A 25,658-nucleotide genomic window follows, 5' to 3' on the forward strand; every position below is an offset into this window, starting at 1 on the left:
TTGCTATAAATACTAGGGAAAAAAAACAAGAAAAAAAAAGAAAAAAAGTATATATATATATATATATATATATATATATATATATATATATATATATATATATATATATATATATATATTTCCAAGCGATTGGCACATAATGTATCCCTCTGCAGAAATAAAAAAAATCTTGTGCATATTTTTCTTAGTTCAGAAGCAATTTGTTTGTTTATTTTATTGCGTTTAGACACTTGGAGCGCTTGAATAACTATTATTGTCTGTTGATTTTATTTTTCTTACGTAATTAGTGGGATTTATGTTTAATATCAGCAACCACTACACTGTTTCTTCTGCACTTGAAGCAGGGGGAAAAAGAGAGGAGAAAAAAAAAAAACTAAAAAAAAAAACTGACAGTGCGTCGGGCCCGCGCACGGTGCCATGCGCGTTCCCGCTCTGTGCTGCGCACAGACAGCCGGTGCGGTGAGACAGAGGGAGGAGAGGGCTGCTGCTTCTACTAGTGACAGAAAACGGCAGCGAGCACATCCAGTCTGGGGAGCAGCTGATGCGACAAGGTAGGAGGAAAATAAGAGCTGTTGTTCACACGAAGCTGCCTTTTTATTTTTTTTAAAATCACAGACTAGACGACTTCTTTTCCTTTGACTCTTTTTCCTTTTAACGCGATTCCGGTGTCCTACAACCTGATCCGATGTCCTCTCTCCATGCTGTTGTTTTGTGCCCGCAGATGCTGAGCGTCGCCTTGCTGTGTGTGTGTGCCGTCGCCTCGGCTCTCTCCGACAACGGCAATTTTTTGGATGATAAGTGGCTCACCGGGAGATGGGATAAATTCCGAGATGTAAGTAATGTTTCTGGATTATATTTAGGCTTTTATCCCCCCCACCCCCCACCATATTATCTCATTTACAGCCCCCCCTCCCACCTCCCTTTCCTCCCCGCAGCCACACTCATTGGTTTGTGATCATGCGCTCCTCGTTTTGTCGTTATGTCCGAGCGACGCGTCACGAGGTCCGCTCTGATGTTTGTCACACGTTCATCAACCGCTCCACTGAGGCAAGAAATGCACTAACAGAAGAAGAATGTACCTTGGCATTATCTATTTCCCTCCCCCGTGATGGCAGCCCCCCTTACTTAGCCAAGGCCTCCGCGACACAACGCTGCTTGTGAGACACCAGAGTCCACCCTTAGAAATGGGGGGCTAATTATGGACAGGTAGCAGGATGCACTGCTGTCACGAGTTGCAGACAAATTAGTGCAGATTCGACACAAAGCATCCCTCCATTCTGAACGTAAACTTACAAAAGGAAGCTGAGCAAAAATGGCAAGAAAAAGCATGTGACCAAGTCCCAAAATGATGCAAAGATTGCATAAACTAGAACAAGACCTCGTGCGCTGACTCATGGATCTCTATGGGATTATTAAATGAATATTAAAAGCAACCTCTCCCATTAGGCCTACCTGTAGCCTACATATACCCCCCGAGTGATTTTGTCTTTGTTGCACCAGTGAAACGGTGATTTAGTCTGATTATTCTGCTGCTGAGCCCTCATTTGCCGACTGTGTCAGCCACCATTAACCTGGGATGTTAAGGCCACTTAGGGCAGTAATGCTGGTGTTGACTGTCATGGATAATGCTCTGACCATGTGGTCCTGCTGCCCTGTAGCTGCAAGTAATTACTCCATTATAGGTTGTTATGCTTTGCTGTGTAGAAAGGCTACTTAAATTCATTAAGACTGTAAGTGAGAAGATGCTTCATTTTCACAGTGGTGTGTGTGTGTGTGTGTGTGTGTGTGTGTGTGTGTGTGTTTGTGTGTGTGTGTGTGTGTCATGACAAATATTTTGGTTTCAACTAATGCTTTGAGATGTTTCAGCAAGCCATGAAGTAGGCATGTGCTGTATCTTACAGACTAGAGACTGTGGAAATCACTATTGTAATGCACCACGTGGTTGTCTTTTGCTTAAAAAAGATATATTGCCTGTAGCAACAGATTAAATGGCTCCACACAACCAGAACAGATTTGTGCAGGCTGCAACTTGTACTCTCTCTTTCTCTTTCTCTCTCTCTCTCTTTTTCACACACACACACACACACACAAATCACAAAAATAAGTACACTTGCACACACATGCAAACTCATAAATGTTTACCAATGGGCTTTTTTTTTAAAAACTTTTACGTGATTTTTACATGATTTGCAAAGGATGGAACAAAACCAAACAACAACCGGTTTATCATGCTGCAGCTCCAAAAAGAACACTTCACTGTGGTCTCACTAACTGGTGTCAACTCAGTTGGAGTTTTGTTGGATATTAGGAGAACCAAGTGCGCTTTCTTCCTTTTATTTTTTTCTTTTTTGTTTTGGTCTTTGATGCCTCTGCCAGTGACACTGAAGCCTGTGAGATCTTTGGTCCAGGTTGACCCCTGCGATACACCTCAGGTCCAGAATTGGATTATGCAAATGAAGTGTCAGAAAGGAAAGGTTAGAGAGGAAGTGTGATTGGATATGTGCCTGTGCTGTTTAAGATTAGCTCACTTCCGGAGCTACAGGGAGTCAAAGATTGGGTTAAAAGAGTGTGGAGTGTTTTCATACATAGGTAGGTAGATAGATAGAATAGATAGTGAGAGAAAGAGAGAGAGAGAAAGAGAAAGAGAGCGAGAGGGGAATAAGTGTAGGTGAGCTGACAGCTTTGTGCACATTCACTTCTGTGTTTTAACCTTGAGGCTCAGCCACGAGAGGTTGAGGTGGGGCGCTGTTTATATATAAGTGTCTTTCATTTCCTCTTTCAGGGCTGTGTCTCGGATTGCTTCTCTGCGTAGGGATTATTTTTTATTTCTTTCACCATCTTTCATGCAACAGAGCATCAGCGCATTGCATGCAAGTGTCAATAGAACAGCAACTGAGACCTTATTCAGCTCCTACTTTGCATGTTTTGTGGACAACTGAAGTAGACATCAGTCTTTTGTCACAGATGTTAATCTCCCTGCCTAAATAAAAGCTTGCTGGAACCTTTTTTATTTGGTAGAGCAAGTTGACATTTCAACAAAATAAGAGCTTATTGCACAAGCGACCTGTTAATTGGTACAATTAATAATCATGTAGATGAACGTAAGGGTGGTCACTGTTCCTTAGACAGATTTACCAATCAGTCTACATGGGTTGTATGTGGCAGTGATGCCAGTCTGAACATACACTATGCTCACATTATTATTATTTAGTCACAACTTAAGGGTCAGTTGGCAGAAGAAAGCTGCAGCTGATCGTCGTGACACATTCGGCACAACCTATAAACACACTGGTGATGTCAACTATACTTCTGTGTCACAAAACCTGCACAGCTGTTCCTTTCAGGAACTGATCAACATTAAGTAAAGAGAGTTTTCTTTTTTTTTTTTTTTCTCAGATGAACTGGTGCCAACTTATTTCCATCTCAGAGTTTTCAGCTCATTAAGGCTTACTTATTAGGTTGCAAAAGATTGCATCATAGTTGCATAACAGGAGTACCATAGCGAATGCTAGCCTCACCTACAGACAAAGAGTTAAACAGGTGAGAGAATATCAATGTTATATGGAAAGTTCTTCTAAATAATAACATAAACTGATGAAATAACATAATGTACCCTTCATTTAATTCTCACAAAGCTAAATAACTTCAATATACAAGCTAGTTTATCTGAATTAAGCACCTTATTATGTATGTGATTACCATTAACGCTGCTATGCATAGACATATAATGTGGCAGATAACTGAGTTTGACATAAATCTGCAGATATCCATGTGCTGTTAGGCTTTTGGATTTTTTTTTTCTCTTTGGAAGACTGCATGCAAATCAGCTTGTGTTCATTGAAAACGCAAAATCCTTCACTCTGCGTGGGGTGAGCTCAACACTGACGGATGCCTATGTGCTACCATATTGAGCCCTTAAGTGTTGCGTGAACCATTTATCATGCTGTGCCAGAAAATCGGAGCAATTTCAAAATACTCGTTCTCTTCTTATATCCTCTTCTCCTATACAGGAGGCAGCATGACATATAAGCAGTGCAGAAGATCTTTGCAGGCCAAAGGAAGCATCAAGCCTAAAGTGTAGCTTGTCAAAATCCCTCAATGCTCCTGACTGACGATTACTACAAGCGTCAACTTTTTTTTTTTTTTTTTTTTTATGAGACCAAAATTATATATACAGCCTTTATATTCTTCAAGATATACTTCATTTATTTTGGGGATGTAATTTTGGACATCAGACGAAAAAAATAAACCTAAAAAGGAGATCAAGAGGGTAAAGTCACATTAGCACGGGCTTTCAAAGTAAGCAGAGCAGCCATCCTTTTGCACTGATGTTAAACATGGCTGCATTTATTTGCATCGTAAAATCTAACAATAAGCAACAAACCTGAAAAAAATACCAACATACAGTCCAAGTTCAGTAAAAAAAAAAAAAAAAGCATTTAGGCCATAGTTTGGGATAAAAGTTTAATTTGCAATTAAATCTGTAAATGTTATTTATGCAAACAATATGCAATGCATTCACAACGGTTTTTACATCTTCCCCAAACCACACTTTTATCAACATTCTTTGCCAAACCTTGCTGTGGTATAATTTCACATTCATATTTTAGGCATGTCCTGCAGCTTTCATCTCCCACTAAGAGCCATAAGTGGGTCTCATGCTAAGTGCACCAGATAAAATCTTGGCTGCTGATTTACTGAAAGTCCTGTTAGGATGGTTAAAGAGGCCCGAGGCGGTCTTTGCTGCGCCGGTGCCATCTCAGTATTTTTTTTTTTTAAACATTGCTGGCCCTTGCCTACCTAACAGCGTAAGCAAAACACTGAGATAAGCAGAGGAAGACTATTTTAAATGGCGGCGATGAATGATCCCCGATGACAGACGCTTAATTGCATGATGTACTGTGAGAGTGAAATAATGTCTTGTTAAGACCGGTCTCATTAGAGGAGATTATACCTTTTCATCCTCTCCTTACTCTTTGTGTCTTCTTTAATAGTGTGTGTCTGCGCTGTGCTGTTTGTGTTGTGGAGTGTGACTGATGGAGGGAAGGTGCAGAGCTGGAGGCCCTTTCCACTTCAAAGCACCTAAGCGTAGATTTGTGCGTGTTTGTGAGAGCATGCATGCGACAAGCTTGAGCAAGACAAGCAGAGCCTGTACAGTGATAACATGCATATATCTCTTCTGTCGGACATCGACGTGAAAGCGGCGGAGAGAGAAGGGGGGAGAAAGCCATTAGGGTGTAGTTAGGAGGGCTGAAATCACATCTGTGAAAACCTGAAGTAAAGGTGAGAAAGTGTTTGTCTGAAACAGCGAGTCACCTGGATTTATTCCTGTGGAAACGGTGAAAAACATTCGATATGCGTATGCACAGCAGCGAATTTGGATATAAGCCAGTGGCGCCAAGCGTACCCACCGTTGTGTTTGTGTGTTTGCACATACCAGGACAAAAGACCGCCTTAAATGTGAGCAGACAGAGGAATATAAGGGGAGTGAATGGATAAGGTTGGAGAGCTTGTAATTTCAGAGTGTACTTCGTAAACCGCTGGACTTATTGCTGAATATTAAGATTTTTTTTTTGTGTGCATTTTCTTTTATATAAAAGAAGACGGCTGGTTGCACCCCTAGTTATGTACATTCATTCACTTACTTGATGTGCTGACAGATTCATGCACATCGCATGCTGTGATGATAAATCTGTTTATAAAGCTGTCTGTGTGTGTTCATAGAAGTGCATTTGTGTGTGTTTACATGCGTCTGTTGATTCCATTAAGGAATCAGACCGCAAGCACTTTTGTTGTCTTCACTGGTCTGGAGTGCCTGGCCCCCATAATGCAACATTTCTCATTATTCAGCCTCTACAGTCTCTGCACTGCTAGAAGGGACAAACAGACTGACTCTCGGTTTAAGGTAGCCATTTTTAATAGCTCCAAAGGTAGACGGAGAGAGAATGTGATGGGCGTGAGGAGTCTGTGATGACGCAGAGGGTTAGACGGATCAGCAGCGTAGGACAGAGAGAGGACATTAATTGGAGTTGAGAAAGAGTGAGAGTTGACCCTGTTCACCCCACTTCAAGCGAGGGAGTGACACAGAGGGAGGTACCCTGACAATTACAGTCATGCTCTTTTGAAAATATCTGAGGTTTTTTGGGGCATCCTGTGCAAACTCTCTCACTGCTTTATTCTAGAAGGATATATTCTAACTCAATTGCACTGATATCAGTTGTTTTACATTGTTTTTATTGTTTCCGAAACTGAGAGATCTCACAAATTGGTTTGGTTAATACATGCGGGATGGATATTTACCACATCAGATATGTTTTTTTTTGTCTGATCAACCTGAGATCAGAACAACAGAACAGTAATGGCTTTGTTAGTGCACAGGTAGGGCTGTGATGATACGCTTTTGTCCCGATTCGATTCGATTCCGATTTTTTTGGGTGCCGATTCGATTTAAATTTTCACAATTCATGGATATTGCGGATTTTTGTCTATTAATAACTTAAAAAAATGTACAAAACTTTTTTCTCGTCATTTTTCTTGATTTCAATTAGGAAAAAAACAACACAGTAGTCAGGTCATCATTCGGCTGCTATAATGCCAAAGAAAACAAGTAAAAAGATAAATAAAAACAATAAAACTGACAAAAAAAAAAATTATAATTAATTATACTTATTTATTTGAAAAAAAAAGATTTTTAATCTAAAAAAAAAAAAAGATTTTAAAATTGTGAAGCAAAAAATCCTGATATTCCATTTTTCAATTCAATTTTCCCACCCCTAGTGCACAGCTTAGTACTATGTAGTTTTATGGTGAAGATTTCATTTATTAGAATTTATTTAAACTGCCTCCTGCAAAGATTCAGCCACCAGTGCTCATAAAAATTGGGATAACTGTCCCTATAATGCTAAGTGGGAGATGAAAAATATATACTTTTAAACAAATGACTGAATAGTTTTAAAGCAAGTCAGTTCTTTTTTACCAAAAGCTTACAAGCAGATAAAAGCTCGTCTGCCACTTTATAACCGGTTTCTAATCAGCTAATCATGTGGCAGAAACTCAGTGCATTTAGCCATATAGACATGGATGACTTGCTGAATTTCAAACAGAGTTTCATACTGTGAAAGAAAAGAGATTTAAGTGACTTTGAAGGTTGTTGGTGTAAATTAGGATGGTCTGAGTATTTCTGAAACTGTTTTTCTGTTTTTTACACAACCATCTCTAGAGTTTATGTATTAACAGTTCAAAATAGTGGCAGGGGAAATAAAGAAACTTTATTCTGACTTTTCATGGCATTATAAAGACCTTTTAGCCATAAAGTATTACCATCACATTGACTTTTAATACTCACATAGCCCAACTAAATTTTAAATTAAATGTACAGAAATATATTGAGCAATGTTTCAACAAGGTCGATATTGATGATGATCACCCAATATAACTGCATTCCTGCTATTAGGTCATCATACTTTTCTACTTACTTCCTATTTAGTTTCTTATTTTATTGCTTTTCTATCCTCAGTAGTTAGGTATTAGGAGTATGTTGCCCAGATCAATTATTATGCACATGGTTTAGTGCATAATACAAAATTCACAATTAGGTAGCTACAAAAATATACATGGTATATCACTTGTGTTTTTATTCATTCCTGACATTTCATATAAAAAAAAAAACCCTCTACAAATGGTCTAAGAAAATTGCAAATAAAAAAATACCAATGTGCTACTATCTCATATTTTATAATCATAATATGTTTTTGACAAATGGGCAAATGGACCTGTTGCATATTTTCTTATGAGACTAGTAGATTGTCAACAGGGTAAAAAAAAAAATGTATGGAGACAGAAAAAAAAAGACCAAATTATCCACAGAAGACTTTAGAAAAACAAGCAGTTATCCAGAAACAAATGGACTTGTAAGGCCTTCATAATCCAGAGCTACAAGATGTTCAAGAAACGCACCAATCATGGAATAGAATCCACAACTTCAAGAACTAACATTCAACCTCTGCTTCAAGACAGATTGAAGATCTAAAGTTTAATGCACATCTGCGTAGTGGTATAGTGGTTAGCCCCAGAGGGTGGTGGGATGTTTCTTTGTGGAGTTCTCCCTGTGTATGAGTGGTACTCGGGCTTCCTCCAGTTAGGTGAATTGGTTACTCTAATGTTGACTGTCTGTGATGAACTGGCGACATGTCTAGGGTGTAGCCTGCCTCCTGTCCAATGATTGGCTCCAGCTTCCTGTAAGCCTGAGGACCAAGTGGTTAAGAAATGGATGGATGGAAGTTTAATGCATGTTGATGATGTGAATCCACCCATGCTAGATTACTGATGGAGGAGTGAGGGTTATAATAAATCAGACGACTGCTGCACCTTTTTAGGTTGAAGATGTGCTGAAAACTCAACATTCAAACCTGCTGCCAGGAGTTTTTCAATAATAAAACAAACCTTGATTACTACAGTTTGCCTAACAATTGTGAACATACTGTGCTTCGCAGATAAAAACCAATGCAACACAATAATCTGAAGAATAACATTACCCACTGTACTCACAATATGTAACAATAATAGCAAACATCTGCTCTGCCCAGTGAATAGAAAGTGGCAACTCATGCATACAGCAACATAAATGACTGACTTACACCATTTTTGGGGGGGATTGCTTTAACCTCGATCCTAATTTTAAACTAAAATGAGCATTTCCAGACAGTGTGACTTTGTAAACATATGCATGCCGCTAAAAACAATGAGTAGTACAGGTGTATACACACACACACACACACACACACACACACTTAAAAGCTGTTATTAAATTCTTTGGGGAATGTCAAAGTGGAGGGCTTGAATAAAATCAATGAATTAAAGAGAGTGTTGTATAATGCAAGGTCACTACGAATCTGAGGTATGCATCGTGGGCATGTTGTGGTTACACGTTTACATCCAGGAAATAAATGCAAATCAGTTCTTCTGGAGGCAGAAAAAAACCCAGCGATATGCGCAAGCGTGACTGAACGTTAATGATGAAAACAGCAGGCGGGAGACAGGTAGATAACAAGGAAAGGCTATCAGGTTTAGAGGAAACACAGCAGTGTTGGTCGTGGAAAGCAGTCTGTGAGATGTCTAAAGTCACACTGAGTGAAACAACGCACAGCTCACTATTTGTTAAGCTCCTTTTACATTTGCATCATAAGCCCGCACCTGCTGGGAGTTTCTCCGGCTTGTCTCTCTATTAAAAGCCGGCAAATCACTCACCTCTGTGCGTTCCGTATTTAGACTGCAGGATCACATTCACAAGCAATGAACTGAGTCACTACCGCAGGGAGGATTTTAACCGTGGAAAGCATTTTGTCCCAGGAGACCTATGACATTTTAAAGTGTTATATAACTTAGAAATAACTAATATGAGTTATTTGGGTTTTTTTTTTTTTTACATGAAAGAGCAGTAGAGGGGAAAAAATGTGCAGCAGTGCACATATTAAGGGGAAAATACAGTATTTATCAGTCTGGAAACACTTTGGCAGCAGCAAAAATGATGAGCGTGTTAACAATCCTGCGCAGCAGACGGAAAGCCTCACATTTCTAACTGACAGAAAAAGCTGTCATCGTAAGTTTCTATAATAATGCCACTTAAATATGGCTAGTTTCTGGTAAAGGTGCTTTTTACTTCACAGTCCAAAGATCAGAGCCGGTGGATGTCACACAGGTGTACAAGCAACTTGCATCAAGACACGAAGAACAGAAATGTAAACCAGATTGAACTTTTAGGGCTCCCCATCTCATAAGACCCGTAGTGACTCTTTTTTTTTAGGTATTTTTAGCCAAAGATGTGGTTTTCTTCTGAGGAATATGTTGCAGATTGCATTCTGCCGTTTTCTAACACAATGTGAGAGTCACTCTCCTAAGTCCCTTTTCACACTGGACAAAAAGACCCACTAACACCCTAGTAACATCTGTCTTTTGTTTTCTGTGGTGAAGGGTACAATCAACTCTCAGCCACAATTGAAATGACTCCACAGGAGTTGCAGATATCTGTCACTTTGCCAGTCAGCGGCAAAGTCAACAAAACACAGTGGTGGAAGTGCTAATTTTCACCGCATGCGCTGCGCTCAGAGCTGTGACAATGAGAAACTGCGTCAAAAATAAGCTTAAAAGACATTTATCACTGAAAGCATCTCACACAGAAGCTCTGAAGCTAGCAAGAATAAAAAAAAAAATGGATAAAAAGAGACACAATGGATCCAGTTTACCAGTCAGCAGGGTAGCTGGTGGGACACTCTCATTAGCACCGTGTGAGAATGATTCCATTATTTTATTAATTTTTTTTTTTTTTTTAAAGACATACTTAGAAATTGTTGCTGCCCAGAGTCTGTAGTTTAAGTTTGGCTATTCATGGGAACAATAAATGCAGTAATTGCTGTAGATGCCAGTTCAGCAAATCGGCTCATTTTAATGGATGTAAGATTGCAAAAGCCAGCAGACTCAAAGAGAGGACCCCCCCCCCCACACACACACACACACACACACACCGTTCTCTTCATAAAATCATAAAATCATTGCTTATCCCAGTATTTAAAAGCATGTAAATGCACGTCTTATTTGACCCTCATTCTGTCTGGTTTGTTGCAATCTTGGACTTGGATTGCATTACGTTGCACAATCAAGCACATTATTTTAATCATTTGCAGTTGTTGCATTGTCTTATGTTGCAAAACTAAAGGCTAGACTGTTCTGTTATCTCCTCTCTCTGCTGCAAGTTGTTCAGAATTATCGAATCAAATCAAATCAAAATTTATTTATAGAGCACTTTATCATATATAAAATGCAACTCATAACGCTTTACATCAAAAACGTGATGAACAAGCTCCCTCCCATCTCCGTCCTTCTTCATTTCCCATCCTTTCCAAATCTACATGACCATGAATCTAACCTTGTAGCACATGAATAAACATAGTTATATAGACACATATGGACATAAACATACCCTCACAAACACAACAGACACACGTACACACTCATTTAGGCCCATGTACATAAATATGGACATTGGAAGAACAATACACAGTCAAACACACCTTTTATCCACTGGACTGCAGGCAGCTGCTGTCATTATGATGCTTCTTCCACACATCTATTTTTTTATTTTTTATTTTATTAAGACTATTAAGACCTGTAACCTTGTGTGTGTGTGTGTGTGTGTGTGTGCTTCTTTTATAATTTAAGGTGTATATTTGAAAACTATTCAAATTAATTTGTGATTCTCTGTCTTTGTGTTGCTTTCTGACAAAGGAAGTTGAGGTTTGTATGTCTTTATGCTGTTTTGCTCTGAAAGAACCAATAGTCACATGTTTCATATTTAAAGGTATTATTTGACTAACATTTTCTTTTTTTTCTTTTTTTTTTCTTTTCTTCATTGTTTAACTTCAGGAGCCTGGAACATGGACTCCATCCAAGCCTTTCGATCAAGGTGGGTGTGAATAAAATAAATAAATAAATAAATAACACCTGAATGCTACCACAGTGCCCAGAGCTGTTCCTGTTCAACCGTTTGAATTTGTTGTTGCAAAAAATACAGACAGAAAAACTGAACATGTTGACTCGAAGCACACATTCTCACCAGCCAGTTGTGTTTCTGATACTGGTGATGAGTTTTGGTTGATATGTAAATCCTGCTGGGGAGTTCAGGAGGTAAAGATAATATGAAAAGTATCAAATCACAGCCGAGGCATATTCGCTTTTAATTCCGAGCCAAGAAGTTGAGGTAACAAATATGATTCACATTTAATATTAATTGCACTTCATGATAAAATGCCATTCAATTTTGTTTATAATGCACTTTAAAAACAACAACGTTGACCAAAGTGCCATATTGTGGGGGGTTAAAACTAAAAACAGAATAAATAACATACAACAAGAGGACAATTAAAATGTAAAATACTACAACTAAAAGTAAAATAATTAAAGTCAACTAAAAGCAATCAAAATAAAATCCGAACAAACATGTCAACTTATCATTGTGTAGAAAAAGCCAGCGTAAACAAATGGGTCCTCAGCAAAGATTTAAAAACAGATACAGAGGATTTACTATATAAAGCCAGCTCATTCCACTGTTTAGGTTCTGCCACCGCAAAGGCCCGGTCCCCTCTGAGCCTCCGTTTAGTCCTTGGTACAGTCAGGACAAGTTAGTCAGCCGACCTGAGAGACAGAGACGGTGTATACGGATGGAGAAGCTCAGAGAGGTACAGCGGGGCATGTTTTTATAAAACTAAAACGGTTTTGAGAGTTCAATAGGGCGTGCTCTTAAAAATTTTGGCGGGCACGATTAAAAGCACGTGAAAATGCTCTGCTGTATGTTTTCTAAACAACTTATTCACTGGTAAAGATCAGGTAAATAGAAAGCAGAGATACGGATATATTTTGGCAGAAGAAACTGAGCAGATGCACATAGATCCCGCTTGTCCTACTGTGTTCTATAGCTGGCATTGGTTTATATTTTTCCTGTACACAGGAGCCAGACTGTCTGCCTACCAACCTTTTATCATTCCCCATTCATAACAGTGGAGTAAATGTCATTGTGAAGAGTTTATTTCAACAAGAATCACAAGGAGAAGGACAGCAGGTGGTTGGGGGAAAGTTAGTGACACACTTTCAGGCTTTGGATTCCAGTTCAAGGCCATGATGCAACAACTGTATTATCATTCTTTGGTTTCCTTCATTGTAAGCTTTGGCTTCTTCTTTCACACATTAGTATCAGATGTTCCATGGGTGGGACTTGAAAAATAAATATCTATTTAATTCAGTCTCCTTTTCAGGCACTTGGAAAATAGAAATTCTTCAGATGTGAATTATGTATAACATTTCAGTTTACAGTCGTAGCTGTACATTCAGTAAACATTCATTTCCCACCAGCTGCAAATGTGTTTTATCTTTGAAGCCACGCTGTGCTCCAGTAGCTGATGAAACTACAATGAAAATGCTCCTGTAAAAGTAGACCCATGAAATAGTTGGTCCGCAAGTATTTAATCCATATAAAACCGTTTTAGGTGAAACTTTAACATCTGTTGTGGTTTAAACTTCACAAGTACATTGGAATTAGGAAACACACTTTCCTGGTTAGCTGAGGAACTGAAACTACGTATATGTTTAGTCTTAGAAGTCAAAACTACTCAGTTAAGGTTAGGGGGGAAAAAAGTTATTATTTGGTTGTGGTTACATTTCTACATAACATTTTGCTTGTTTTATTAGTGACACATCAACACAGGGATGCAGGCTATAAATCTGTATGCACAGCATGCTTAGTGACCTGTGAGAATAGCAAGATTCTGCTCACCTATTTGTCCTTACCTTATTTGTAAAATAGTTGCAAAATACCTATATGTCTACTTTTATATTATCATTCAGTGTTTTTATTATTATTTTTATTATTCAGCACCTTATCACCGAAACAAGTTCCTAGTCTGTGAATTGTTCAAAAGTTTTTCTGATTCTGATTCTGACCTACTGAACATTTGTGACAAGTACAACTACTGTACATTCAAGAGGATGTGGGAAACATAGCTACTAGTGTTGCTCAGGCATAGGAAACCTGAAAGAAAAAGATGTTGTAAAGAGACACAATCTGGCACATGTCCTAACCTTCCAACAAAGCTTTGTCGAGGTCTTCTCTATAGTTACTGTGATTCCCTATTGTTCCTGGAAACCTACCTTTGACAATCAGAAAACATCGTCCCCGTCATTCATCAGTATATTTGTCAGTAAAATGAGTAAAAGTAAGCAAGAGATCACAAGCTCACGACCTCTATGGGTTGCTACGCTGTCAGCATGTCACTATACATATTTGTAATTATATTTGTGTATTTTCTAAGCCATCCCCGATTCCTTTTTCCCTTACATCAAGCAGCTAAAAAACAGAAGTCTTTTTTTTTTCTTTGATCATCTCTTTTCTTATTGTATTACAGACAGTAATCTCTTACACCCATCCAGACACACCAGGACATGAACATATCCTATCACTTATCACTGTATCCTCATACCCATCCACACACTTGTACACACAAACATGCCAGGGAAACAATAGCATTAGAGTTGGAGGATGGAGGCAGGATAATCCTCCAAAGCTGCTCAGGGATTACAGTAAGGTTCTTTAAAGCAGAGGTCATTCACTGACTGTTCTGAGAACTGCCAAGAGCTTTTGATCCTGCTCATAGGTGACTCACTGAAGGTTGACATGGGATCAAAAGCACCTTGATTTTTCTCCAATAACAAGAGATTTTACCATCTCACTGAAGATTTTTGATCTAAAAAAGGGTCTGGCCTTTAAAGCTGTATCTAGCTGTCAGCTGCAAGATCTGACCCGGGGTCAGTTTGAGGAGTGCACATGAGCATGACACTGAGAGCAGACTGATGAAAGATCAGAACGAGCCTCTAAAACCAGTTCCATCTGTTTTTAGCTCTAAAGATACTTAACTACTTTGAGTTCAGTACAAGAGATACATTGCCAGTACACAAATAGTGAGATCACACAAGTCCAACCAAGTGTCTGACATCTATGCATAGTTTTTATTTAAAAAAATAATTGAGGAAGAATTTGGTTTTTATAAAAAAAAAAAAAAAAAAACCCAAAAAACATTGATCCAGACTTTAAAAAGAGCAAAAGGAAACTGGATCCCTGGAAGATTTTCTCTGCCATCGCTTACAGGATTAGTATGTCGAGGAACTGTGAAGCTGTGTTATAATACGCGCACAAAGAGAGAACACATAAGCACACTTTTTTATTATGAGTTCTGATGCATCTTTTTTTCTGTTTTTAGGCCTTGATCAAGCCAAAGACCCCTGTCTGAATATTAAATGTGGTCGCCACAAAGTGTGTGTGACAGAGGATTATAAGACTCCCACTTGTATAAGCCAGAGAAGAGTTAGGTAAGGACACACACAATTATCCTTTGATGCCCGCCGTCAGAATTTGCGAATTTGCTCTCTAATTGCTTTCTCTTGGATTTGCATACAGTTTTCTTCAAATTACTAGCACATCTATATCTATATATGTATATATATATATATGTATATATATATATGTATATATATATATATATATATATATATATATATATATATATATATATATATATATATATATATATATATATATATATAAAGAAAATTAGGTTTTCTTGTTGCACAGCTCTCTTGCGACTGTTGTACATTCCTATTTGGTCCTGTTACCCAGGCACTGGCACTAACTTACAACGGACACAAAGTCCTGCCAAGTGATATGAATGGCCTTTGTATTTGTATTTGTGTGTGTGTGTGCGTGAGTGTGTGTGTCTCCGTCTGGGACGACTCAGACTGGACAGAGGGACAGAAACACCATACTGACCTCATTTCTCATTCTTAGAAACAACAGAATTCCCAGTGTACAGTGTAAGCAAATCAGAAAATAATCACAACCAAATCCCAAATCCTTGTCTCATTTCTGAAATTGATGTATGGACACGACATTACATTGTAGAGGCAAAATACTCGACGTGTACGAGTAGCTACAGCGATGTAAAAGCCAAAGGATTCATCATTCGAAATATATTTAGATGCACAACCAGTCAGATGGTTTGTTTGTGTGAGTAAATGTTCTGCATCTCTTCTGCAGTTTTAAAGATGCCAATTTGTACCAGAGTCCAGGTTCAAAGTGCAAACCGTGCCCAGTGGTTCATCCCTCACCTGTTTGTGGAAGTGACGGCCACACCTACTCCACCAAGGTACCCTCACACAGAAACACACAGTGGGTTTGTTCTAGATGAGTCAGGATAGGTAGAAGGTACATGCACTATGTTAGCAGTGGGAGTTTTTCTGTCCCACTTGAGTTTGACTTGGCTTGATGTCATATAATCCATGGGAACGTAAGCTAATTAGTCATTTCTAAATTGAACAATGCACTTTAGGAGGAGGGCAACTGGTAGCATCACACAGGCTGATTTAAGTGAGTCCATGTTCTGAATGAAGCTGAACCATGAGAAGAGATCCAGCGGCAACCTCTAGGGGTTTAAAGTGAAGCCAATGTGGAAGTGCCAAAATGTGCAGTTCCCCTCTTATCCACTAGGGGCTCCAAAACAGAGCAAATCCCCATAGACTCCCATTTTAAAAATGCCAACTTCACAGCAAAAAAAATCGTGTTACACAATACAAACAAACATAATACATGAAAACATTTAAGGTTTAAAAGGGTAGGTTTACCTTCATGACAACTGTGGGGGAGTGATTTTTTTTTTTTTAGAACTCTTCCATTTGGAAGTAATTTAATCTCAAAATTTGCCATAATTGGGGGCATGTCCTTTTGATTGACAGGTACCCAAAATCCTGCTGCAAGATAGCAGAATGTTGTACAACCACGGTTTTTAGCCAGTTACCAGTGTCATTTAGCTTTAGCCCACCATCATCCATTAGTTGGTTAGCTCCCAGTTAGCTCCCGGTTAGCTTGGTTAGCGCTTAGCTATAGGCCGGTTGGAGTTTACTTGATGCCGATCAACCACCCTCACGCTCACAGCCCCCGTCAACACTACCTGTTTGACCTTTTTTGTATTTTCCAGGAGAGACGTTATGCACGACATTGTCAAGATGGCGATGGTCGAAACTGCCCAATGAGCTTTAATTTAACTCTTCAGAAACCTACGGGTGACGTCACTTTGGTTGTGTCCATCTTTTATATACAGTCTCAGGAACAAATTACACATCAAAAGCTGATCAATAAAAAAAAAAAAGCACAGATTTATTAAGCAAGTTCAAATTCAGCAAGAAGCATTTCTTTGGCATCTTGTATAAACAGGATTTTGTGTAAAACTGCCGGAACTGACTGCTTCTCTTTTCCACCTATTGCTGCCACCTGCTCTTGTTCTCTTTCCATGCAAGGCACAGGTCTTCTTGAATGAGGCTCCTTTCTTTCATTTCTCCCTCACATATCCTGATTTTGCTTCCTCTTCTCTCTTGTTCCTTCTCTCTCTGTTGCTCTCGTTTAGTGTAAGCTAGACTACCAGGCATGCATCACAGGAAAGAAGATTACTATGAAATGTCCTGGCATGTGTCCTTGTCCTCCTCAGCCTGCAGAGAAGAAAGGTACGTAGTTCTGGACACATTAATACACGGCAGATGGCCTTATTAATCTAAATGTTTTCCTCAAGGCCACTTTAAATGTAGGCCGTCCTTAAAAAAAAGTCTTTTTTTTTTTTTTTTTTTACTGTGAATGTGAATTTAATCCAAGACAAATGTTCCGTATCCAACTCTGTCTTCTCAAATCAAGGAGCAAGAATGAACTAAAGCATCAGTTTGACATCAGTAATTATCACTCATTCCTCAGTGTGCAGTGAGTCGGATCTGAAGGAGGTGGTTAGTCGCTTGAGAGACTGGTTCAGAGTGCTGCATGAAAATGGCAACCACAAGAGAGTAAAGATCCAGAAGCCAGAGAAGAACAGTAAGTCTCTAGTTTGCAACATCTCTTTATGTTTAATGGCCTTCATTCCTACCCTGTCAACGATTAACACATCTGCTTTCCTCTTTCAACTTTCCCACAGAGTTTGAAGTGGGGACATCACCTGTTTGTAAGGACCCCCTGGGCTGGATGTTCTCCCGGCTGGATACAAACTTTGACCAACAGCTGGACCAGTTAGAGATCAAGAGCCTCTATCTGGACAGGAATGAGCCATGCTCCGATGCTTTCTTCAAGTCATGCGACACCAACCCTGATAAAGTTATAACCAGCTCTGAATGGTGCGCAGGCTTCCAGAGGTACACAGGTATGTTGTCTGCAAATACAAACCAAAGCAAAGTCTCACAAACATGCAAAAGTAGCATGCAGATCCCTTTGATTTTATTTGATTTTTATAAGGACCACAGATGTTGATTGCTATTGTAAGAAATAAAGAGCATTATAAGATAAGTTATCAACCCAGCAAGAGAGAGAAAAGACATGATGAAACTAAAAAGCTCTAAAAGGAAGTCAAGTTTGCACCAACTGGTGCTTTTCCACAGCAGACATCTGCTATTTGTAACTAGTCTCTATTCTCTTCCTTCTCCCTTTCAGATTCCCCTTGTAAAGCAGAGCTGTCCAGTATCAACAAAAAGCAAGCTGGGAAGAAGCTACTTGGTGAGACACACACGCACACACACACACACACACACACACACACACAACCAATCACAAACTGCACACATGCCAACATTATGCTGCTCCAACTCATTGTGTGCCCATGCCTGTTTTGGCTTGAATTTGTAGGTCAGTATCTTCCATCTTGTGATGAGGAGGGTTACTACAGATCTCACCAGTGTCACAGCAGCAGTGGTCAATGCTGGTGTGTCGATCGCTATGGCAACGAGGTGGCAGGGTCACGCACCCATGGTTCTGCAGACTGTGGTAGGCAAAACATGGTAGAGTTTAGCAAATGTTGTTTAGATGCAAATTATCCTAAAGATCTTAAAGAGGTTCAGCTGAAACTTCAATCCTACTCAGAGAATATGAGTGATTGGTGATCCTCACAAAAGAAGGCCAAAACCTGGGAGAATTTTCAGAAAAATATTCTTAAAAAACCTTCAGCATAGCTAATAACGGATTTTACATTAAGTATTCCAGTATAAACCATAGCATATTGTGTGAGGTTTAGCTGTACTGGTATGGGATGATATATGTAAAATATAAAGTATTTGTTAGTTTAGAAGTGTCAAAAACTAGCATAGCTCTTTCTAAGGTTGGCTAAATCTTATTTCTATCACTTCCAAACCTCATAGGCAGCCTGTTATATCCCATTAGCTTAAAAGTCATTGTGTTTTTTGCTTTATAGAGACTTTTGACAACACATGTGCTGTTTACAGTCTTGTGAAAAGTTATACTTGAGATTTCCTATACCATGACAAAAAAACAAACATAATCTGGTCTCTATTCAATTCAATTAATTCATTTTCCGAACCGCTTATTCCAATTCAGGGTCGCGGGGAAGCTGGAGCCTATCCCAGCTGGCTTTGGGCGACAGGCAGGGTACACCCTGGACAGCTCGCCAGTCCATCGCAGGGCCACACAGAGAGATGAACAACCACACTCATGCTCACACTCACTCCTAGGGGCAATTTAGAGTAACCAATTAACCTAACATGCATGTCTTTGGATGGTGGGAGGAAGCCTGAGTACCCGGAGAGAACCCACGCATACACGGGGAGAACATGCAAACTCCACACAGAAAGGCCACTGACATATGGCATTTAACATCATTTACTGTATGCATAGGCATCAGATGGGCAAGTAGCAGCCAAATGCTGCTAATCAGATGCAAATAAGCAAATTTACAAAGATTTGCTAGTCTGGAGCAAGCAGGTGTGTGTTCTCTAAGGAAAAAAAAAGCCACCAGCTGTGCTGTTTTTAAATGGCTGTTGTAGCTCATCAAAGTTGATGAAAAAAAACACCCTTTCCAAACAATTTGGTGTCCATTGTGCAAGTTCTCCATAAGGTTACACCATATAATGTTCAGTGAAATTAGAAAAACCCTAGTGGCTAGATCTCTTCCACCCTCAGTAAGCATGTTAAGGGTTCCATATTATGCAGAATTCACTCTATAAAAGTATTCTAACAGTCATATGAGTCCCCATTGCCTATGAACGAGTCCCAAAAAATAACAAAATATTGTCACCTCCCTCGCTTGCTCCACTTTGTAGTGAATGTGTACTCAAACGGGTGTGTCTGCGATCTTTGCCTTTGTGAACTCGCGAAGGGAAATAACAACTTCCCCTGGTTGGTTCAGACAGAAACATCCCGTTCTCAGTGAAATTCACGAGAGCTACTTTTGAAATGGCTGAAATTAATGAGCAAGGCTGAATTTTGGGTGATGCCCTTTGAAAAAAAAAAGTTGTTGGACCTCCAACGCCCATATCAAATTGTTGAAAATATGTTGAATATGTGACCTTTAAATGTTCATTTCAAGTGATTTAACAGTCATTTTACAGATATTTAGCAGATGCTTTTCTGCAAAGGACTTACATGTGAGACTGATGTTTGGTTATAAAACACAGCAACACATCGTATAAAAAAACCAAACACATTATATTAACTGTCTCCCCAAAGTTTTCTGAGGTCAAATGTGAGGTCGTCTGTCTGAACAACAATAAAGTTTAGCTGAAACCGTGTCATGCAGTAGGATTATGGTTCCAAAAGTCTACAACTAGATGACATAAAATAAAAGATAAAGAAAAAAGAAGCTAAAAACAGGGTTTTTATAAACTGCTACAGAAATAATTGCTCTTGCAGGAGTGAAACCAAAAAGTAGAATAATTGAAATGAAATTGAAACAGCGTCTGCAGGCTGAAAGTGTTTTAAATAGATCTGTATTTTCACGCCTTTTGTGAACTTCACAGTGTTTTCACACTTTGATTATGCGGGCAAAGTGGTGGTATTTAGTTTGTTGTAGTCAACAAATTCACCTTAGTTGTCAAAAGACAGAAAAAAGACAGAAAATTAATTCAGAGTGAGCCTGTGAGGGGTCATGCCATCGGTGTGTTTTCCATAAAGAACTCTGAGAGCTGTTATCAATCTTCTGATGGAAGAAAGTGAATAAATTATCTTAAAAGTTCAAACTATCCCTTTAAGTAGATCTAATTATGTCTATGTTTGGTTTTTTTTAGGCGTGGTATTAGAGTCCTCTGGGGACCTCGGCAGTGGCGACTCCCTCTTCACCGACGACGAAGACTCATTTGTCCTCAAGGATCAGGCAGGTATGGACGACGATGACGATGAGGACGAGGATGATGATGATGAAAATGATGAATATCTGTCTTAACTGGAAAAAAAAAAAAAAAAATGAAGAAAAGGAAAAAAAAAAAAACTGTCAAATTGCACGTTTCTAGGTGACTCCCCAGGCAGATACTTCATCGTACTAACAGCCTATGGACTATTCTCTGTGTATTATTTCTTCATCAGTTAAGAAAAAAAAATCTATATCCCTCAAAAGTGTTTATCATTTTTATTCCTGTTTAAGTACAAAAAAATATATATATGAATGGTTAATAATGTTTTTTCACTTGCGTGTCAGCCAGCCAGAGAATATGAAAAATTTAATTGACAACCAGTCCATCACGTTGGATTTGGTCACTTGTGCAAAGACCTTTCCTTTCAATGGACACTCCATGTCTTTCAGTGTCTCCTATCCTCGTGCAGCACTCTGATACCTGAGTGTGTTGATGCCTTAGGCACAATGTTAAAGAGATTTCCCTGTTCTTTATTCTTGGTCTTCTTCCTCTCCTCTCCACAAGCGTTTTATCCTTATCCAATGTTCCTGTGTATAGGTGGGATGTTGATGATGTAGATAAGAGAATATTGCACTCTTTAAGTTTCTTTTGATCTTGATTAGTAACTGTGACTGTAACTGTGCAGAAAAAACAAGATAAGAGTTAGACATGCTTCATCAGAAAAACTGAGATGAAAAGCAAACAACAAGAAAAGAAAAAATAAAAAAGATCTAATGCGAGTTGGATAACAATCAAAGCCGACGTGCTAGCGGTTTTCAATGAAACACAAATTCAGTCAAGTCATCACAAAGGCTTAAGTATAGGAGGGAAAATTAGTTTGGCCAGTTGTGTTTGAGTGGGGTGAGGGGGTGGTATTGTTATCTATTTTTCTAATCCACGGCAGGATGAGTACAGAAGATGAAACGGATTGTCTTAGCATGTCCAATTCTGCGTGATGTTGTTTCAGTCTGTAAAACCAGAAGCCAAACCTCTGAGAAACTCAAGATATGAAAAGAGGTTATGGCTACAAAAAGAAAAAGAAAAAGAAAAAAAATTTGCCTCCCCCAAACTTGTATAGATTAAACTACACATGAACAGTTCGTTGAGTTCTAAGAAAACCTCATGTAAATGTGGTGTTGGTGTTTTTTTACATTGCCAGATTTGAGGGGATTGCTTTTTTTTTTATTTCAGCACACAACAGAACAGAACAAATCTCTCGCACAGTAACAAAAACCACAGAACCGTGCAGACCTGTTGAAAATATTGGGCAGGGGTTTACAAGGAAGGTGTGCCTTTTGCTGGTGAGGACAGTCAGTGGTGAGGGAAGAAGCATGCTTACTGGACTGAACGAAACTCTTCTTTACACTGCATAAGAGTGGCTTTACTGTAAAGCCTGCGTACTACTTGGACTTAAGTATGTCCTGTGTTTGAGGTCTCTCTTATGGTAGTGTTACGTAGGCCATACTTCAGATCTTTTGATTTGTTACTTAGGATAGCTAGAATGTAGAGAAGCACAGAGATGCTCAGCAGTTAAGGTATATAAACACTTAGACATTGCTGGATATGAAAATGTTTTCTATATATTACACACTGGCTAGAGGAAGCTTTGGTTTAGACAGCTTTATATGAAAAGAGGATGATCATCTTACTGTGTTTGCATTTAACTTTTCTTCACAACCTCAGTGTGTACCTGATCTGCTCTCGCTATTTTTAGTGTGAATCCGTCAGGGTTAAAAAAAAAAAATTAAAAAAAATATCCATCTGATGTCAGATGTGTGCTTTGTTAAGTCATGTTTATGCAGACCTGGGATCAGCTGAGCTCCTGTGTTAATTTGCAGTAACTGATCTGCCATTTGGCTTCATTTTGAATCAAATATCTTGTTAGAATTTAAGTTTATGACCTGAGAAGTGCCATCTAAGTGTCCAGTTATTCTTTTGGATTACTTTTTCTCACATCTCTATATTTCTTTTCATTTTGAATTTAACTTCACTTTATAAGGTGTGAAACATGTCAGTCTTAAAGTGTTACATGAGTGTGATGACATGCAAATCATTTTGATGACCTCGGACACTGTAGCCACTCAATCACACACTGTCATCACAGCTCTGATAGAGTTAGGTTATGATACAGATGCATTTTTTACAGTGTATGTATGATTTGCTGAAATAAAAGCTATATTGACCAACGTTTCTCATGGCAGGTGTTGTTGTGTTTGGAGGGGGGAGCAACATGAGTGCATGTGAGAAGCACTTCTCCTTTCCAAGGAAAAGTGTTTTTGTTGCACGCTGAAAGTTTCAGTTCGCTATGTGTGTGCTCACATTTAGGAAAAGACAAACAAGTTCCCGGCCTCTGCAACCCACATAGAGTAGGATATTATTGTCCGAGTACGAAGGAGCTGCATCGAAGGAAGTAATGGGCATTAACATCTTTTCTATTGGTGGAAGTGTGCATGCGTGACCTAATGTAGAAAAAGAGAAAGTTGATGGTGTTCATGAGTGATGAAATGCTTGTTTGAATGCAATGAGCACCATGTGCAGGAACATTACTGCATCATGTAAGAGGGAAAAAACTGTTTAAAAGTAAACAACATGCTACATGCACATCACTTAAGTACACATGCACCAGTTAGAGAAAGAAACTGACCTTAAATGAAACTTCACAGTAAAAAAAATAAATAAATAAAATAAAAGGCTTCTTAATTGACCGGAAAAGTTTGTTTTCCCATTTGTGCAGTGAAAGTAGTGCGTGTGTGTTTTATGCAACAAAGCCTGGTGAAAGCGGGCTGCAGGAACTCCCACAAGAGATAATTATATGTGTGTGTGTGTGTGTGTGTGTGTTGGCAACAAGACCTGTCAGTAGCTCCCGATACGGAAGTCACTGGGTAAATATCAAATGCTCATTTTCACACACTCCCCTAACCTTATGTGCTGACCTTACAGATAGGGAGATACCATCTCTGTGGCTCATTTCCAAACCCTGCAGCCTACAACTGGGGGCAGTTCCACAACAATAAAAATGATCTGCTTGTGGATGTGGAGACATGCACAAGCAACTGAAAGCTGCTAGGAAATGCCACAAATGGCAGGAAGCACTTTTGTTGTTCGGAAATCAGGTTTGTTGGATAAGCAAAGCTCTATCACGTGCTTTCAGCATGTATACACTCTGGTGACTGATGAAGGTTACTTGTGTGAGACTTTGTCAGCTCCCATGGCGCTTTTTTAACTCCTAGATGCAGGATTTTTTTTTTTTTTTTTTTTCAGGATTGTGTTTTTTTCTCTGTATCAGCTGATTCAGTCATCATACCATCTCCACACGGACAATAATGACAGATGATGATATGGTTTCAGTTAAAGAGTGAGTCATCTTTATTGCATCTAACTAAAGGGCAGCACAGTGATCATTTACTGCCTTCCATCTGATTCATTATGGGGTTTTTTTTTCAGAAGGGTTGGTGAATAACATCAAACAAGCATTGATTTGTTACCACACTTTTTCATGCTATTAAACTCATAAGACAGGCTTTAAGAAGAATGAACAAATCTAAAGAACTATTTACCTTTTTTGTTCATTTTGTTTAAAATGACTATTATTTATTATTGATTAAATAATAGTGTTTGGTCAGTTTAAGAGCTTATACAAACTGCATGGGTGTACTTTTTTTTTCTAATACTCATTAATTATAATGTTTTCTTTTCTAGTTTTCATTTCTAAAGGTATTATGTGTAACCTTAGAAAAGCAGCTTCACAAAAACAAAAAAAAATATGTCATGAAAGAGCAAACAAATACCTATGAAAACCCACATAAAAGCACAAAGGGGAAAATAAATATACAAACAAGCAGTCCATAAAAGTATATTAAGAAAAACACCTGTATGGAATAGTGTTTATCTGTTTGTGGGAGTATTTTAATAAATGAAGTATGTTATTGAGCTGAGGCAACTGTAGAGTTTTGGTCCCCATAGGAGACATTTTCCATCAAGTGCAGCAAACTGTAAAAACCTGAAGACCTGAACTGACTGTGTGTCTGTCACCAGTCCATTAATGGGAATTTCTGTAATCTCCACGAAGGAAATTGCTCTAAAAAACAAAAAAAAAAAAAAAAAAACTGCATTAGTTGTATTGAAAATTTGAAGTTAGATGTTGTCAGGTGTTAGTCTGAAAAAAATATGAAGATACCTGACTATGTAAACAAGAGACGACAGTTTGTGAGACTGAAAGGTTGTGTGTCTGAGAAGGTGGTAAGTAACACTGGAGCACCACAAGGGGCTGTACTCTCACCATTTCTCTTTACCCTCCACACCTCAGACCTCCGGTACAACTTTGAGTCCTGTCATCTGCAGAAATACTCGGCAGTATCAGTACTTTGTATTAGTGATTGACAAGAAGCTGAATACGGGAACTGGTCATTCAGTTTGTGGAATAGTGGCGGAAACAATACTGAATTTTATACATGAACAAAACAAAAGAAACGACCGTGGATTTCAGGAGGAACAGGAGTAAACAGGGCTCTGGAGAAGAGATGGAGGTGATGGAGGACTGCAAATATCTGGGAGTTCAGATGAGCAGCAGACTAGACTAGAAATGCAGCACAGAAGCAACCTACAAGAAAGGACAGAGCAGGCTACTTTTTCAGGAAGCAGAGATATCCTTCAGTGTCTGCAATGAGATGGTATGTGGTGAAAAAGTGCAACCAGTCTCTGGAACCAGTGGAGCTAATCGTCCAGCCGTGCAAAGGGCCCAGAAGAACAGAAGATTCTCCACAAAACACTTAACATAGTGATAAGCTTCTCCAAGTTTGCAACAGGAGGTGCTACCTGCCACCAGCTGTCTCCATGCGGAGCTAGACTTGACTGTAAATTAACCAGTAATTATTAAAAATGTTATATTTTTATTTAGAAAAGAAAAAAACTCTTGA

General features: G+C 38.9%; 1 protein-coding gene across 1 annotated transcript; it reads left to right on the top strand.

Moving 5' to 3' along the window:
• The first annotated feature begins 444 nt into the window (after positions 1–444).
• Positions 445–22,920, top strand: spock3 (SPARC (osteonectin), cwcv and kazal like domains proteoglycan 3). Its single transcript, XM_079261678.1, has 11 exons — positions 445–551; positions 722–832; positions 11,419–11,458; positions 14,802–14,910; positions 15,635–15,743; positions 16,998–17,094; positions 17,336–17,449; positions 17,550–17,771; positions 18,059–18,121; positions 18,251–18,388; positions 20,641–22,920. Exons 2-11 carry the CDS (start codon positions 722–724, stop codon positions 20,793–20,795), a joined length of 1,158 nt encoding a protein of 385 aa, XP_079117804.1. The 5' UTR covers positions 445–551; the 3' UTR covers positions 20,796–22,920.
• The last annotated feature ends 2,738 nt before the right edge of the window (positions 22,921–25,658 follow it).

Source organism: Telmatherina bonti (genome assembly GCF_933228915.1).
Source record: "Telmatherina bonti genome assembly, chromosome: 3".
Taxonomy (NCBI): domain Eukaryota; kingdom Metazoa; phylum Chordata; class Actinopteri; order Atheriniformes; family Telmatherinidae; genus Telmatherina; species Telmatherina bonti.

What these genes read in the sequence shown, in the direction of transcription:
- spock3 (XM_079261678.1), top strand. Translation starts at nt 722, where the DNA reads ATGCTGAGCGTCGCCTTGCTGTGTGTGTGTGCCGTCGCCTCGGCTCTC. An exon ending in GATGGGATAAATTCCGAGAT is followed by an intron (nt 833 to 11,418) that starts GTAAGTAATGTT and finishes GTTTAACTTCAG; the next exon opens with GAGCCTGGAACATGGACTCC. An exon ending in ATCCAAGCCTTTCGATCAAG is followed by an intron (nt 11,459 to 14,801) that starts GTGGGTGTGAAT and finishes TTCTGTTTTTAG; the next exon opens with GCCTTGATCAAGCCAAAGAC.